We start from the raw sequence: 17,442 nt of genomic DNA, 5'->3' as shown, positions 1-17,442 counted from the left end.
GCAGCTATCCGGTGTCTCTGCGATTCCGACAGCTCCTGGGGCAGTACCGACTCTAAGCCAACCTCAACACATTGGCTTAGCTGCTCCGACACTACCTCAGCAGCAGTCCCAGTCGCAACACTCCGTTGGACTTGCACCAGGCCATTCTTCCTTCGAAACTGGAAAAGACAAACCTGGTACAAGGGACTCACCGGGACACCCGGCGCATCAAGTAATGTTCTTTTCAGCATTTTCACATGCTTTGTGTATGTGCGGTAGCAGCTTTTCTGACTCAAAGTTTTCACTTCCTTCAGCTGTTGGTGCGTCAAGATATGGCAACAGCGAACAATACAACAAGCATGCATCCCGTTCAACAAGCTGTAGCCCAGCAGCAAGCCGCCGCCCAAGCCGCCGCCCAGGCTGCCGCCCAAGCTGTACAGGCTGCTCAAGCTGCTCAAGCCGCCCAAGTTGTCCAAGCGACTGCTGACGTGAGGGTAAGTCGCTCTGTGAGTTCAGTTCGTCTTCGGCTTTGGTGTGGTTCCTCGGCTGTGGGCTTATTCGGAGAGTCCTTATCGTCGCTCTGTCTCTCTCGCACCATACGGGACGCCCCAGTAGTGCGAAAGAGACAGCGCGACGGAAGCGACTCTCGGAATCAGTCTGCTGGGATTGCGTTGTGCGCTCTGCTCACTGTCGTGTTCTGTTTGTGCAGGTCGCTACCATGGAGCACCCTCCGCACGCTGCCCACCCGGCGGCGCACCCCGCGGCCCATGTGACTGTGCACGCGGCGCACGCGGCGCACGGCTCGGCGCACCCCACCGCCCACCCCGTGGCCGTGGTGCACGTCGCGGCGGGCGGCCAGGCGGTCGGCGCCGAGATCAAGCACGAGGCGGGCAAGGCGGGGGCGAGTGGTCACAAGGACCAGCGCCTCATCATGTCGGGGTGAGTGCACTGCAGGTGCACTGCACTGCCAACCTCATGCTTCTCCTGTTCTGATTGTGCTTCGACTTCTGACGACATGCCTGTTTTCTTTTGCAGCTTCCCTATGCAAGAAATTAAAGGTCACATGATGGACTTGAGAACGGTAGACGGAAGCATTCTAAAGATAACCACACCTAATGGGGAACAGGAGCTTGCCAAAACATTAGGTGTTGAAATGGTTCAAAATATGTATAAAGTTAATGTTGAAGATATAAATCAACTTTTAGCCTATCATGAAGTTTTTGGTAAACTTCAAAATGAAATGGTGACAGCTGGACAACCAACTAATTCTACTACTGTGACCACAACTACCTCACAACCTCAACAACCTGCAGCTGCAGCAATAACAGCTGCACGACAACATGCAGAACCAGGTAAATAGTGTCTCATTACAGAAGTCTTCTTGTTCCTTGGCTTGCATTTTTGTTTAATTGACATGTTTCTTCTCAATTCAGCTGTTCTTCAAAATGGTGTGATGGTGAAAACATTAAATGAAGGAGGTGAAGGTGTGTCAGGTACCACTTCACCCTCTTCATTAGCCTCAGCTGTAACTCACGCTTGTGATGTGTGCGGCAAAATGTTTCCCTTCCGGTACCAGCTCATAGTCCATCGTCGGTACCACACAGAACGAAAACCATTTACTTGTCAGGTATGTCTGATTTATCTGTTATCATTTCAATTTAATTAAGCTTTGGGGGATTTTTAATGTTGGTTTTTGGGTTTGTAGGTTTGTGGTAAGGCATTTTCATGTGCGGCTGAACTGACAAGGCATGGGAAGTGTCACTTAGGAGGCAGCATGTACACATGTTCAGTGTGTTTCCATGTGTTTGCCAATGCTGTTTCATTAGAACGCCATATGAAGAGACATTCAACAGAGAAACCTTACGCTTGTCCTGTCTGTGGTAAATCATTTGCAAGAAAAGAACACCTTGACAATCATACTAGATGCCACACAGGTATGTGTATTGATGTTGGAAATTTGCTCACTTGGTTTTCATCTTTTCTCCAAGTGCTGTTAATCAGTTGTGCATAGTGCTCTAGTTAATTCTTCTATTACATTACAGGAGAGACGCCTTACCGTTGTCAATACTGTGCTAAGTCTTTTACCCGTAAGGAGCATATGGTAAATCATGTGCGAAAGCACACTGGTGAAACTCCACATCGCTGTGATATTTGCAAGAAATCATTTACAAGAAAGGAACATTTTATGAACCATGTCATGTGGCACACGGGTGAAACTCCTCATTCTTGTCAGGTAATTGTTTTCGCATACTTACCTTCTGAATTTTTAAAGAAGAGTAGAGAGGCTATGGAAGGCTGAAGGAAATTTTCACATTAGAATCAGAAACATAAGTGCTTACTGCACACCTTTCAAATATGTTATATCTTACTTAACTGTTTTGAGAACTTTTTCCCATGATTTAAAGAGCTTCCTTGTTTGCCTCTCTACCTTAAAACTACTTATCTGATTGCTGCTTTAACCATTTTTTTTTCTCTTTGAATAATTCACACTCTTTACAATTATGCATTTGTAAACCATTTGATACTGATGGGTCATGTCTCAAAATTATTAATGGCAGTAACTTAATCTTTATCAATTTTCCAACTTTGGGCTGTCTTCTGTGGGCTTGGTTATGAGACAGGTGCCGTTCCGTCCTGAACTAACTATTTTAAAAGTGAAATTTGCTTTTTTAATATGATTTTGGTTTGTCGTATTTGTTAGGAATTTCTTTATTTCTGCATATTTTTTTCACTAATGACTAACGGCATTTGCTTGCTGTATTATTTTGTTCTGATAATGACATGTTCAGAAAGTTGCTAATCACATACACAATTAAATTATCCAACTTTGTTTGGGTCTGTGTTTCTTTGAATATAGCTGCCTTATCTAAGTGATAAAGGAATTTAAGTCATTGAAATAGTGTTCCAATTGAATAATCATCCCATGGTCTTGCTTAATCTCTGACCATGAAATTAAACAAAAAGCGCCTAGGTGATGTTTGTTGTGCACTGTAGTTGTGCTCTACTGAGTGAGAATAATCTCTTTGATTCATTAGGTCTGTGGTAAGAAGTTCATACGGAAAGAGCACCTGAATAATCACATGATCTCGCATACGCATGAGACGCCCTTTCGTTGTGAAATCTGCAACAAACAATTCTCTCGGAAGGAACACTTCACGAACCACATCATGTGGCATTCTGGTATGTATGATCAGCTCATTATTGTTCGCTTGTTCTTGTTTGTCCCGCATGGTGGGTAGGTCTGTGACAAGAAATTCACTCGGAAGGAACATCTTGTGAACCACATGCTCACGCACTCCAATGAGACGCCTTTTCGCTGTGAAACCTGTGGGAAGACATTTGTAAGGAAGGAACACTTCACGAGCCACATCATGTGGCACACTGGTAAGTATGGAACCATTTCACAATTTATGATGAAGAAATCCCCACCCCCACCTCGACAGCTGCTCTGCATGTTTGCCTGCTTTGTAAGCTTTTGTCATTTGTTGTGTGCGCACCACATTACATTTTCAGAACCGTTCTGCATTATTGCTGCTTAATTCATCTGATCCGGGCTCTGTCATTCAGTCAGTTTTAAGCTGCCAATGTTCTCATTGTACTGTTGTATCTCAACTGGCCTTTATTATTTTCAAATGCATGTGGAACATTACGGGTTAATTACTTTCTAATGATACATCCTTTTATATTATTGAATGGGGGAAACTTTTCAAATTGGTACCTTTACACTGGTGGCAATACTTTTGTAGTGGCATGCTTTGTAAACCTTGCGGCACATGATCTCTGTTTCCATCCCTGGTACTTCATGATCAGGTAAGGTTTCTTGGGTCTGCAAGAGAGCTTCCTCTCTTGCTCTATGACCTGTTTTTTTCACTCTGTCTTCGACTGTTGTAAGTATCTCACATGTTATATTGCTCCTAAATATCACATTCTGAACAAAACTAGTTGGCTGGTGACAGTTTTGCACATATTAAAGACCAAACGGCCATTTCTGTCCCCTTTTAGGTGAGACGCCGCATCAATGTGATCTCTGTGGGAAAAAATTCACCCGTAAGGAGCACCTGTTGAACCACGTCCGGCAGCATACAGGTAACAAAAAGCTCCATTTTACTCAGGTCCATAGGATATTTCTATCTTTATCTTGTGGAGTCCGGTTCAGCTGTTAACGCTGTGTATGTGCCATATTTACCGCAATATAGAGCTCATTAGAAAAGTCACACCCAATTATAATATATCCTTGTATTTTGATATTATGAGCCATGACTAATGCCTGGAACTTTTGCTAGTCATCTTCAGTGTGTTAAAATTTTGTCCATATGTCAACTCCCAGCATTTGTGGAAGTATTTCATACTGGCATACAAAGGCTATCACAATTTAGTTTTGAACTGATCATATGTATCATGTTGGTCTCAATTTTTTTTTAAATGGTAGGAACTTGTTAGGAGTTGAGTCCCGTGGGTTGATGGTATGTTTGCCCTTGGCAGATTTATGCCATCTTATTTTTATTCATTGGTGAGGGTTCATTGAAACTAACTAATTTGAAGGATGACATTCAGTCAGTATGTGCCAAAGCTATAATTTAATGCTACTTGGATTCCCATTTGTATTGCAGTTTTTCGAGTGTGGTTTCTTAGTTTTTAAGAATAGTTGCATGACAAACTTACTTTTGAGTGGTTTGTGATTTAATTGATCTGAAAGTCTAGTTCCCCTTCATCTGTGCCATTTTTTAATCTTTTTTACTGCATTATGCACATTATTAATTTGTTAACTGTGCTGTAGTCTTTCTATATTAAGGTAAATATGGTGTTGAAAGTTAGATGAGGGAAAGAAGATTCTGAGAAAGTCATTTTGTTAAACTCATTTGTTTGGGAAGTACCTTACTTTTCTAAATGTCGGTTCCTTTCCCTCTTGGCCTTTTGTGTAGGGCTGGAGCGAATGTGGCCTGTATGTTTGTGTGTGGATGCTTTTGATTAACTCCTGATCTTTTTTTGGAGTTTATTTAGAAATGTGTGTATTTGAAAAGGTAGAATTATCTTTTCAAGTACCATTATTGACTCAGCAGTTAGAGATTCATTTCAAACTTAAATTGTGGTTGCCTGTTGTCATGTGGCCATTTTGAAAGACTGACACAATCTGCATACCTTTCTATGTTCACGAGTCATGATGAATTTTGTCAAAGCACACGCACATCCTACATCTATCAGGGCTTTTATTTGAGTTTTAGGTCAGTCGCCTCACCTTAGTCGTGAACATCAGTTTATTGCTAGTTTTTGTACCTGTTCACCCCACATTGTTTGTGCCACTCATTTAGGCCTACACTTTCTAAAATGAATGACTTCCTCAGATTGTTGTTTGTCGTATCCCTTAAACATTTACACTATTCCACATTACATTTGTTCTGCTGGGCAAAAGTTTGCATGGGCATTAGAACATGTGGCGCTGGGTGTGCGCACTATCACCAGAAGGAATGGCACAAAGTGTGAGTTAGTTGTGGGGTGACTGGCGGCACTGCCTTGTGTGTAGGTGAGATGCCGCACCAGTGCCAACTCTGTTCCAAGAGGTTCTCTCGAAAGGAGCACCTAATTATCCACACCCGCCTGCACACAGGTAACTTGTTGTGTGCATCCTCTATCTTAGCTAGCAGTCACACGTACATGGTCCCTGGAAAAGAAATATCCGAATATCTATCAAAGCTGTCAAGTCCTAATAAAGAATCATGATTGTGTAGGTGAAACGCCGCACCATTGTGAATACTGCCCCAAGAAATTCTCCCGTAAGGAACACCTATTGATTCACACCCGTCTACACACAGGTAATAATGCATTACTAAACTGTGTTATGAAAATTGTGTAGACTTAATGTAGTGAGGATGTAGCATTATCAGAGGATGTGTTATGTAGATCCTTCTCAAATTTTACATGGGGTGGTTTAATAGCTTCATGGCAATTTCTAATTTGAGCTGATGTTCACCTCTCTAGGTGAAACACCACATCATTGTGAATACTGCCCCAAGAAATTTGCTCGTAAGGAGCATCTTATTATCCATACCCGCCATCACACAGGTAAAACAGAACACACAAATATCCAGGACCAGTTTATCTTTTATTTAATCTTACAATTCTGTTGGCAAATTTAGTAATTATTTGAATATATAAGGGACTTAGTGTGGCCGTTTTATCTAATGCCCGTCCATGGTGCCCCTTAGGTGAAACTCCACACCATTGCGAATACTGCCCCAAGAAATTCGCTCGTAAGGAGCACCTTGTGATCCACACTCGGATGCACACAGGTAAATATTCAAGACCAATAATAGTTTATCAGTCATTGAAGAAGCCTTTTTCATGTAACTTGCGTTAAAGCAAAGAAAATAGTTTCAATTAGTTTTCTCAGAACTATGTTTCTGATCATAAATTAATTTAACTAATGGTGGCATGCTTAGGTGAAATGCCGTACCACTGTGAATACTGTCCCAAGAAATTTGCTCGTAAGGAGCATCAAATTATCCACACGCGTCTTCACACAGGTAACCACACTAAGATGTGCCATTCTTTCTGGTTATATTTAGCTTTGTAAGGCCTGTCTGGCCAAATGCTGTGCTTTTTCTATGAATGCGCATTTAACGGTATTGAAATGTAATGCTAATGTTGGCCATCTTTAATAGTCTCAAAATTGGTACAATGAGTAATTGGCGCGCACTGAAGGGGGATTTGACCTCACTAAACTAGTTTTACATATGAGGGCAGGTAGTAACACTGAGCATGATGCCTTGTAGGTGAAATGCCGCACCAGTGTGAATACTGTCCCAAGAAATTCTCTCGTAAGGAACACCTAATAATTCACACCCGTCTGCACACAGGTAAATGCTGTCTCATAAGCCAGTTGAGCGTGCCAGAGCCAACAATAGTTTTAAGTTTTGTCCCTTTACTTTGTTGTGGGTTCTTAGATATTTGTAGCTGTGTGTTGTGGCCTTCAGCTCTTGTTGACTTGTCATGTGGCCACCAACCATTACTATCCTTGACATTGTGGCTGTAATATTTTAGGTGAGATGCCTCATCAGTGCGAATATTGCCCCAAGAAATTTTCTCGTAAGGAACATCTCATTATCCACACGCGTCAACACACAGGTAAATGTTGGGTGCGTCTAGACATCTGTGTCGAAATGTTATATCTGAAAACATAGTTGTGAATTAGATAGTCCACTTGCGTTGTGTGGGAGACTCGCCAGTCGACCTGACAAAGTCCATTATAGAGCTGACTTGGCGTGGTACACTTTATAGGTGAAACGCCGCATCAGTGTGAGTACTGTCCCAAGAAATTCTCTCGTAAGGACCATCTTACTATCCACACTCGACTACATACAGGTAAACATAGCTAACGAGCTCAGCCACACACATTGCTACCTGCTTGTTAACACAAGAGGGATTGGGACTTTATCAAGTGTCTTTCTTTGGCTTTCTGTCTCTTCATTCTCTCTCAGAGAGTTTTGCAGACTTTGTTTCTGATTACTTATTACCTGGTTCAATTTGATTACATCTTACAGTGATCAAACCAGGTGTCTTAATTTTTTATTGCCAAAGAAATAGTTTTCCTGAAATTTTTCCTGTGGAAATAAAGTCCTGTGTAATTTGACATTTCATTCTGAGGATTAAAGATGCATTAAAACAGCGTTTTGATGCTTGTTTCCAAATTTAGGACAATCCTTGTTTATATTGAGAAGCAACCAAGAGTTTTGCTTCTTGGTCATATGCTTCTAAGCATGACTTAATGTCATCTGATCTCTTTTAATTTAAAACCTTACCTGGAACAGCAGCAATCTGGGCCGCTAGGGCTTTAGAGATCTCCCTGAATGCTTCCTGGCATGCTCAACGCTTAGCCGGCTTTGCAAGTCTGTGTCTACCCGCTTTTCTGTCCCGAGAGGTGGGGAGGGTGTGGTTAGTGGCGAGTAAAGGATATCCTTACGATTGACCAATTTAAAAAATTCGTTTGTGTGTGTCAGGTGAAACCCCCCATCGGTGTGAGTTCTGCTCAAAAGCGTTCACACGTAAAGAACACCTGTTGAACCACGTTCGTCAGCACACTGGCGAGTCACCACATCGCTGTGGATATTGCTCCAAATCTTTCACTCGGAAAGAACACCTGATCAACCATGTGCGTCAACACACAGGTGAAACTCCATTCCGGTGCCAGTACTGTCCAAAGGCCTTCACAAGAAAGGATCATCTCGTGAACCACGTCCGCCAGCACACGGGGGAGACGCCGCACAAGTGCCAGTAAGTTTTTTCGACGTCATTTCCTACATAGGCCTTTCTTTGAAGGATAGCCAACCTCTCTTATTCCCCCCTTTTTTTCCCCTCCCTTTCCCCCTTATTAGCATTTATAAATGCATTTCAACTTAGTTTTATTTCTTAAGAGGGTAAATTTCCTCTGTTGCAATTAACAAAGTGATGGGTGAATTCAAACTAACAATTGATGCAAATTAAGTTCATCTTTTGGAGTTAGCATGGCACCCCACATTTAAGAGGCAGTGAAGAAGGTGCCATTAACATAACCTTCCATTGACAGAGCTGTTCTGTGACTTACGGTTAGCTGTATGTATGATATTGGGCATCTCTGGATAGACACTCAAACCCCACCGTCTTTTGGCACAATTTAGTTGATGGGTGCTGTTCTGTGAGAGGTTGACACTTCCTTTCATTCTGAGAGCAAGGACCCAAAGATTTTGTCTGCTGTGTGTACAATGTTGTACATAACTCGAATGGGGACTGGGCTTTGTCTGACATATATACCAAAATGAAATAATAGTCCTTTGCTCTGGTACTGACTTTGAGAGAAAGAGCATATGTAGGGTTTTTGCTTAGCATAGTGCAGCTTTGTTTTTTTTTTTTTTTTTACATATAATTTTTTTGGATGATGCTGTCCATGTTTGGGCTTCATCCTTCAAGAAAGCATTTTGTAATTGCCTTTTGTAGACTTAAATGGTGTGTCAAACACTTGCGCATTTCGTCAATTTTGGTTTATATCAAAGCCTTACTCCTTAAACGTGTGACATATCTGTAATGATTTTGATCTGTTTATTGTAGGTGTGGAAAGATAAATTAACAGTTTATGTGTGGTGTGGTTTGAGTGTTTGGAATTTTGTTACTTATATTACGGCAGTGGTGCATGATGCAGGGACAGTAGCTTTACTTTTGTGTAGATTTGTATGGGAAACCTCATTATTCTATGTCAACAACCTCGTGCAATCAATGAAGATGGTTTGCTTTTTTATCTTTAAAAAAATCAAATATAAACCACTTAACCTAAATTTGGTGTGGTTTCTACTTGCGATCAGTGGATTGTCTTGGTGGTCAATAAGAGGAGTGCGAAGGAAAGGTGGAGGGTTGGCGGGTTAACGAGGCTTTCCTCTGAACGCTAGGGAGCCTGGGTGCAGCAAGTCCTTCTCCCGGAAGGAGCACCTGGTGATACACATCCGGTCGCATACGGGAGAGACGCCGTACCGCTGTCAGTACTGCCCGAAGGCGTTTGCGCGCAAGGACCACCTGACGAACCACATTCGCCAGCATACGGGCGAGACTCCTCACAAGTGCCAGTAAGCATGTTGCATCGCTGCCACTAGGCTGCAATAGGCCATTAGGCTGCCTATAGGCTCGGCCCATAGTCTCGGCCTCCCTCCCTTGCTCCCTTGCTTCATTAAGTTTGTTAACTAATTATAAACCCTTGCTGGCATTGTCTGAAAAAAAAAAAGTAAATGTAAAATTTGTGGGAAGATCCTGAAGCAGATAAACTAGAGCTCACTGATTCAGTCTCAAGAGTTCTGGCATGGCGTTTTATTTTTGAGAAGGAAAATAGAAGAAAAACATGAAAAATTAATATTGATTCCATAGTGCAAACCTTCTTTCCCTTTTCCCTTGCTGTGTAATTAGTACTTACCATTTGTTTACCTCAATACACTCCGATGAAAAGAGTAAATAAGTAGCATTTGAGCTTGCCACGCACTAGCCTCTTGTAATTTGAGCTCCCTGAGTTGAGTATACTTTTTAATTGAACCAAAGCTTTTCTAAAGCATCCAGCCTCTTGTCGGAATTCAGTAATATTGTCCTGTTGAATTTTGACCATTTTGCTTTCTAATTTTACTTTGTACAGTTAATGCACCTAAGGGCTGATTGCTGACTTTCAAGAAATTATCTTGCATGTCATTAAGCTTTGGGACATTGCTACATATTGCTTCAAAGTCAATCCTTTTGAATCGTTATTGTACTGAAAATGATATTTCTCAACTTACTAAGTCTGGGCTGAAGCTCTGCATATATGCCATTCACGCTTTGCATTTGTATTTGGGGTTTATATCTTCTTTGCTGTGTGAGTATATTGTCATGGGCTCTGATTTTGAACAAATTCCAATGGCATTCTTTCCACCTAAGAGGATCTTGGTTGGGGAGGTGGGTTGGGAGAGTTCAGAAGCTGGGGTATAGTTGGCTCTTGTCTCCACCCTGTTTTTTTTTGTATAATTCTGCTACATCTTAAAAAGTCTTGTGTAATTTGCCATACTGAGCAGTGCATTGCATAACCACTCCATCGAACATCTTTGTAAAGATGTTGGAGTGGGATGCTATTTGTGGTTTCCCTGTTCCAATAGTTGCATCCAGTTTTGAAGCAAGGAGCAGGGTGAGGTTGCGTTTCATGGGAGTCACTTCAGTTTGAAAGGTGTGCTCTCAGCCTAAATAATGGGTAGTTCCTCTCTTATACTTCCTTAGAAGGGAGTTCTAGCCCTAGCCTTTTATAATTAAACATCAGAACTTATTGGTTGCATCTATTCAGCAAGCACATCAACACCCGACTGTAACCTTGTCTCAGTCAAATGAAACTAAAATTTAGTATCTTGTTCTGGCCCGCGAGTAGGGTCTTAGTCCGTCTCTCGGTAGACCTCATGGGGATTGGAGGCTCCTCTTGAAAGTTTTGGAACCATTTTATCTTATTGTGCACCTGTATCAAGTGCATTGCATAGGATAGATGCAGTACCATGCCCCAAGCAGTTGGACGAATCCTCAATCACATTGTGATCTGTCCCCGCCCTTTTCCCTTATATATTTATGAGCTTCATTTTTATCTTGTCAAACATTGTTAGTAGGGATTTTGTAAAAAAAAAAAATAATAAAAATTAGAGAATGGAAAATGTGGCAGAGCTGTCTACATCTTTTCTCTTTTTTACATTCACATAATAGCTTTTGAAACTAACTAAGAGCATTGCATCAAAGTTTTCATACTTCATGCTGTAAGTATTCTTTTAGTGTGCATTTGGAAAACCTCTTTAAAACCGTAAATACATACTGAAAGCAAAGTAAAAAGATAAATCACTTGTTGAAGCAATGCCATGTATTCTCCATGTGGTACAATGTACTGGAGTGCGGCTTTAATGAGGTTTCCTTGTGCAATGTTAGGGAGCACCCGTGCAGCTACTGCCCGAAAATATTCTCGAGAAAAGAGCACCTGGTGATTCACGTGAGGAAGCACACGGGCGAGACCCCGTACCGCTGTCAGTACTGTCCCAAGGCGTTTGCCAGGAAAGACCACCTTGTCATACATGTGCGCCAGCACACAGGGGAGACTCCGCACAAGTGCAAGTAAGTGCCTGGCTGCCCCATGCATCCTGCACGTCCTGCCCTGCTCCTCCCTGCACCGACATAATGACCCATGGATCGTTTTTATCATTTACTTCGTTAGATGCCATTTGGCTCAGTTAGTTTTTGTTCTGGTTTTTCTTTTCTTTTTTTTGCTGCTTTTCAGTCACCTAGTAAATAAAATAATATAATGATCTTGTGGCATAGCTGATTTTTCATCTTTGTAAGATCTGTGCCTAGAACTATGGCTTCTCTGCCATAGTAATTTTCAATGAAAGAAATTGTTTTTATTTTTCTGAGAATATTTGTTTATGTGACTGAAATGAGCATCGTAAAGTCTGTATTGCAGTCATTAGGGAAACTTGGAACACTGCTTTGTGAAAAACTAGATGTAGATATGTTTCTGTGCAATCTTTTTCTCATTTTCCCCATCCATTATACTTTACGTGTAGCTGTGGCCTCCATGACCATTGCTAGAACGTATGTTATAATGGATATCAGATTGTTGTTTCTCAAACCCTACAGACTAGTTTAAATGATAGTTTACTTGTTTATATTGACATCAACCGTCCATAAAATTATGTAACTTCTCCCCTTTTGTTTGAGAGTTTGACTGTCAAAACCCTTGATCTCTAAATTTTTTATGATACTTTATAAATGATATGATTGATTCCTTTGTTCAAGTGAAAAATTGCCTTGTGCAAGTCAAGTTTCTCTTTCCCTCTTCATCGTAGCTATCGTTTTAAGTCTAGTAGCAGAAACATGGCCAGCCAAAGTAGTGTGCTTAATTTTGACTTAACTTGTTCTAGGCAAAGCAGCGTTTTTTTTCCTGTTACTGAAATCTGTCTTGTTTGGGGTCTAAGGTCATATATGCATGTAGGGCAGCCTAACTTGCAAGCATGTGATTTATATCTAGGTGGAATCTATAAGTTTTACCATACAATCAATTTACATGGTCCATTTATCATAGGTTGTGATCAAATCTTAAAATGCTACTTGTTCTCCTATAGTTGGGCTTATGTTAGGGTTTTGTAAGTTTCTGTGGATTTTCTTCTTTGAAAAGCTGGGGCACTGTTGCTGCCACTCCAACCAATATTGCAGTAATCATTGGGGGAAAAAAGAGGTCTTGCAACATGTTTGCTGGTAATGCTGGTCATATGTAAATTAATTGTTGAATACTTCAATAGTTATAAGTTGTGGTTTTCTCTAAATTGATGTGTTGTTATTTTATTGTGTGCGCGCGCATTTTTCTTTGGCCACTTCTGTTATGCTTTAATACCTAAATTATCTTCAATGATTAAAGATGAAGAACTTTTTTCCTTCAAATTATACACTTACTTCAGAGACTGTAAATGGTTTTTGATTCAAATTTTTATTTGCCGAGTTTGGGGCATTCAGTTCTAGTTGTTTTAGTTTGCCAATCTGTGGTTAGTTCGTGCTGACACTTCTTTTAGTCTTGTTAGTAAGCAGAATTGTTAAAACAAACACTAAAATCAACCATATGTTCAAGGTGTCTCTGAAGTATTTGCTATGTTTATTTGAGAGTAGTTTAGTTTCAGTTCGTTAGCTGATACTTCTATTATTTTTATGTGCTTTATGTAGACCTTAAATCATGTATTTTTTTCTTTAAAAAAAAACTGATAATGAAAGATAAACAAAGAAAATAATTTTCAATAAACATGCTTCATAGGTTAGGGTTAAGAAGAATTATAATGTAACGTGAGGTAATGTGCATCAGAATGTTATGGTGTATTTTGGAAATTGGCATGCTTCTGTGGTCATTTCTTTGCTGCATTCATTGCTTTCTGAGTTCATTTCCCTTTGTTACAGTAGTAATGTAGCCATCTTCATGTTTTTCTCTTGGTGTAGATTCTTTTGCTATAGGATTTTTTAAATCTTAATTTTGCTGCTATGAAGATGTTAATCTTAAAGCACCACTTCAGCTGCTCGGAAGATACTCACCTCAAAAGCACTAAAATTGCAGTTTGCTTCAGGCATGAATAGTCACTGACATTATAATTTCTTTCCCATGTGGCTTTTGGATATTTTTGTGTCAGGACTGAAGTTTTTGTGCCAGAAGGAACAAAAGCGCGGTATCAGACTTGTGAACTGTATCGGGTTTCTAGGCTACGGTGTGGTGTGATTTGAATACGGTGCTGGCTTAATGTACTTTGAAATTATCTTTTAGTCTGCAGCTCTCAGATATGAAAGGAATTTATCTGCTGCACACTTGTGAACAGCTCTTGGAAGTGTTAATTGAATAGTTTCGGAGTTCCCCATCACTAATCATCTATCTTGGGTCCATTTTATGTAACAAACTTTTCCTCTCTGGGGTCACTTGTCAGATCATGTGGTGGTTGCATTCGAGATGGGGTTTGGGCACATATTTAGTGACTATCAAGAAAACTGATTTTCACAAGTCCTGTGTTGTGGCCAAACTCCATCTCAGTACTGTTTCCAGTGAAGCACAGATTTCATTCACTTTATTTCTTTATTCTGTAGGTAGAGCTGGGTGAAATTTTTTCCCCTATTAATGTCTTAATTTGTCACTTTTGAACCATGTGTGTGAGACACACATTAAACAGAAGGAAAAATTCAAACTAAAATTTGACAAACATTTGATACATTATTGGCCATTTGGCCTTTTTAAAAATGTGTTGAACCAGACTAAATAGGTTCTCTTGTTACCCAGATCCCAAATTGCTCTTTTTTTTTATTTATCTTCAAAAGCAGGAATTGTCCCATTGACCAATCATAACAAAATCCTGCCTGAAGCAAACTATAGTTTTCAGTGCTAGGATTCCTTGTTCTTGAATTAATTTATTCTTATGATGTTTTTCAGGTATTGCACAAAGGCATTTACTAGAAAAGAACACCTAAATAATCATGTCCGTCAACACACTGGTGAGTCTCCGCACCGCTGTCAGTTTTGCTCCAAGTCGTTCACTCGCAAGGAGCACCTGACTAACCACGTGCGGATCCACACAGGCGAATCACCCCATCGATGTGAGTTCTGCGCCAAGACCTTCACAAGAAAGGAGCATTTGACGAACCATCTTCGGCAGCATACAGGAGAGACTCCTCATTGCTGCCATGTCTGCTCCAAACCCTTCACTCGTAAAGAGCATCTCATCAATCATATGCGTTGCCACACAGGGGAGCGGCCTTTCGTCTGTGGAGAATGTGGGAAGTCGTTCCCTCTTAAGGGAAATCTTCTTTTCCATCAACGTTCACACAATAAAGGAACCACGGCTGCAGACAGGCCATTCCGGTAAGTTTGTGTTTACTGTTGTCCAAGATATGTCGAAACTACCCTTGGTATGAAATGTTGTACTAAATGTACATTTTTATTCCCTTTGCAGGCCTCCGGGATTCCCTCCACCTGAACCCTTGTGGCGGGCTCCAGGATTAGTAGCGGGTGTTCGTCCAGATGGTGTAGAAGGGGAGCAAGCTGAGCAGTCTCAGCAACCTGGGCAGTCCCAGGCTCACCCAGCACAAACTCAAACTCAGGCACAGACACAAGCACAACCTCAGCCTCAGGCCCTTGCGCAGCCTCAGCCTGCCCAAGCACAAGCCCCAACGACCCATGAATAGTGAGCTGTTTAATGTCATGTTGGCCATTATTTCAGTGCTCTCATAAGTGACCTGCTGTTGACTTTCTTAAAGTAATTTGTAAATACGTACAATGATATTTCACCAAGTTTTGTCAACTTGGAGAGGGGGCTTTAAATGTAACATTTTTCCAAAAGGAAATTTTATGCATGCAGGAAGTTAGTTGTGGAATAGGTAGCTTGGTAGTGGCCAGGCAAAATCAGCCCGGCGTGTGATCTCATGATGAAATCCTCCCCCTGCTAGACATGCTCGCCATACCTATCATGTATATTTTTGTACAGTATGTACAGAACTTCCCAGTTATTTGTTTCCTTCAAAAAGATTTATCAACCAATTTATACTTTGTTTTGATTTACGATCATATTTTACGGACATTTTAACATAAGATTTGTTGATAATATGATAAAATATCAACAAAAAACTCTGTTAATGTTTGGTTTAGTTTTCTGGCTCTGTCAGTCATCTATCCAGCATGTCGTTGGGCTTCTAGTCAAAGCACTCCTAACCAAACATCACACGACATGGGCCTGTGGATGTGTGGCTGTCTGATGCCTACATGTGCTGGGGGATGGGATCCATCACTGTTTAGCATAAATGGCTTGTCTCTCATTGGGGTGAAAGTGTAGAAAGAATGTGAAGAATGTAAAGAATGTATGTTTATGGTGTGTTGAATGTTGTTGTGTGAGAGATTAAAGTTTTGTATCATGCTCTCTTCCAGTTTGTACATACCTAATTGTGGTTGTATTTAATATTTATCCAAGTATTGCAAAGTATTTACTGCAATTTGTGTGAGATTGAACACTCACTTATAAGTGAAGTGTGCTGAACTGTTGCATCGAACCTGTGACACATTTACATTTTTACACTTCTATTAAATAAATTAATGCTGTTTTGAATCTCCTTGCCGAGATCTAGGAGGATATAGGCAAACTGTAACATAGAATAGGTTAGACTAAGATTGAATTGCAGACATAATACATTGGAAGCAAGCAAATCAGTGAGGCAGGTCCTCAAACTGAGCATTTAGAACAAACAGATATTGTCCTTTGAATTATGGGGAGTAGGGGGGGGCCTTCTTATGTAATGATTGTAGATGCTCTTTGATGTTTATCATTTGAAGTGACTTTTCTTTCCTGTGAATTACTGTTTTAATGAAAATACTTTTATTGTCACTGTCTTGATGATCTGTTCTTGCTGGTAATAATTCTGTGCCTGGCAATATTCTCCTGTCCTCGTAACATTTTTTTAAGGGATTGGGATGAAAAATCTTAGACATTAAGGGAATTTTTTTTATGTTCATGTTTATTGAATTTTGCGAGGTCCTTACGAACCTTTAAGGCAGAGCAATTGCCCTATTTTATAAAGATTTTATTTTTCTTTGTACAATTAATTCTTGTATGTGACATTTTCTAGAATGATAGTTGCACTTAAGTCCTTTTGAGAGTAGAATAAGCAGAACAGTTCATCAAGCCACCCATTACCTATGTTTATGTTGATTGTTATTTTCAGTTGATTAGCATACCCTATTTCACTTCACTTTGATTACCTTGTGTTACCATTGGTCAGATTGTTTTAAATCATCTGTTCTCCCTGTTTTCTTTTATATTTGGTATGAAATCATTGTTTTTGTGTGTATGTGATCAAGTATGCAAGTGTGTACATAAAATCAAGTGCCATGTAAATACGAGTCAGGGCAATGTAGTACCATGTACAATCCAGTGTTAGCTCAAGCTCTCCAGTTCCGTTTTAATTGTAATTTATATTGTTTATATGTATGAATAATAGCCTAAAATGCTATAGTTAATTAAGGTGGTGGTCTAGCTGATTTGTACTTCCTCTGTCATCTTGTCTTGCTGAGTAGGGGACAAACCATTTTTTTTTCTTTTTTTTTCTTTTTGTATTCATCATTAGATACTGTAGAGTAGACAATTCATCCCTTTAATGTCATATATGTGAAAAATGGAGATCACGTAAAGATGATGTTTGTGCCTCAGATACTGACTGATTATATACATATTTGTGTGTATGTGGATACAGTGATATCCATGTATGTATGTGTGTATGTATTTTAATTTATACATAAACATGCATGAGCGTGCACTGATAACTTAATTTTACAGTCATTGAAATGTTTTGCATAAATCTGATCCTCAGCGTTTTTTTCACAAACTATGATAAGAAGAAGTGATGATACAAAGAATTGTAAACATATGTTTTGAAATGAAATATTGACTT

General features: G+C 40.2%; 1 protein-coding gene across 12 annotated transcripts; it reads left to right on the top strand.

Moving 5' to 3' along the window:
* The first annotated feature begins 776 nt into the window (after positions 1-776).
* On the top strand, positions 777-17,119 carry LOC117649840 (zinc finger protein 271-like). Of its 12 annotated transcripts, none has more exons than XM_034392974.1 (20): positions 777-918; positions 1,015-1,331; positions 1,413-1,606; positions 1,685-1,913; positions 2,022-2,212; positions 3,219-3,363; positions 3,982-4,065; positions 5,501-5,584; positions 5,706-5,789; positions 5,956-6,039; positions 6,183-6,266; positions 6,417-6,500; positions 6,750-6,833; positions 7,018-7,101; positions 7,255-7,338; positions 7,974-8,247; positions 9,393-9,566; positions 11,416-11,598; positions 14,438-14,866; positions 14,958-17,119. In XM_034392974.1, exons 1-20 carry the CDS (start codon positions 911-913, stop codon positions 15,187-15,189), a joined length of 3,132 nt encoding a protein of 1,043 aa, XP_034248865.1. In that variant the 5' UTR covers positions 777-910; the 3' UTR covers positions 15,190-17,119. The 12 variants fall into 12 exon arrangements, with proteins under 12 accessions (XP_034248865.1, XP_034248863.1, XP_034248867.1 ...); XM_034392972.1 differs by lacking the exon at positions 3,219-3,363 and adding an exon at positions 3,015-3,159; XM_034392976.1 differs by lacking the exon at positions 5,501-5,584.
* Positions 17,120-17,442: the final 323 nt, after the last annotated feature.

Source organism: Thrips palmi, unplaced genomic scaffold, assembly GCF_012932325.1.
Source record: "Thrips palmi isolate BJ-2018 unplaced genomic scaffold, TpBJ-2018v1 HiC_scaffold_4, whole genome shotgun sequence".
Taxonomy (NCBI): Eukaryota; Metazoa; Arthropoda; class Insecta; order Thysanoptera; family Thripidae; genus Thrips; species Thrips palmi.
Note: the sequence above shows the minus strand (reverse complement) of the source record. Positions and strands in the feature narration are given on the sequence as shown.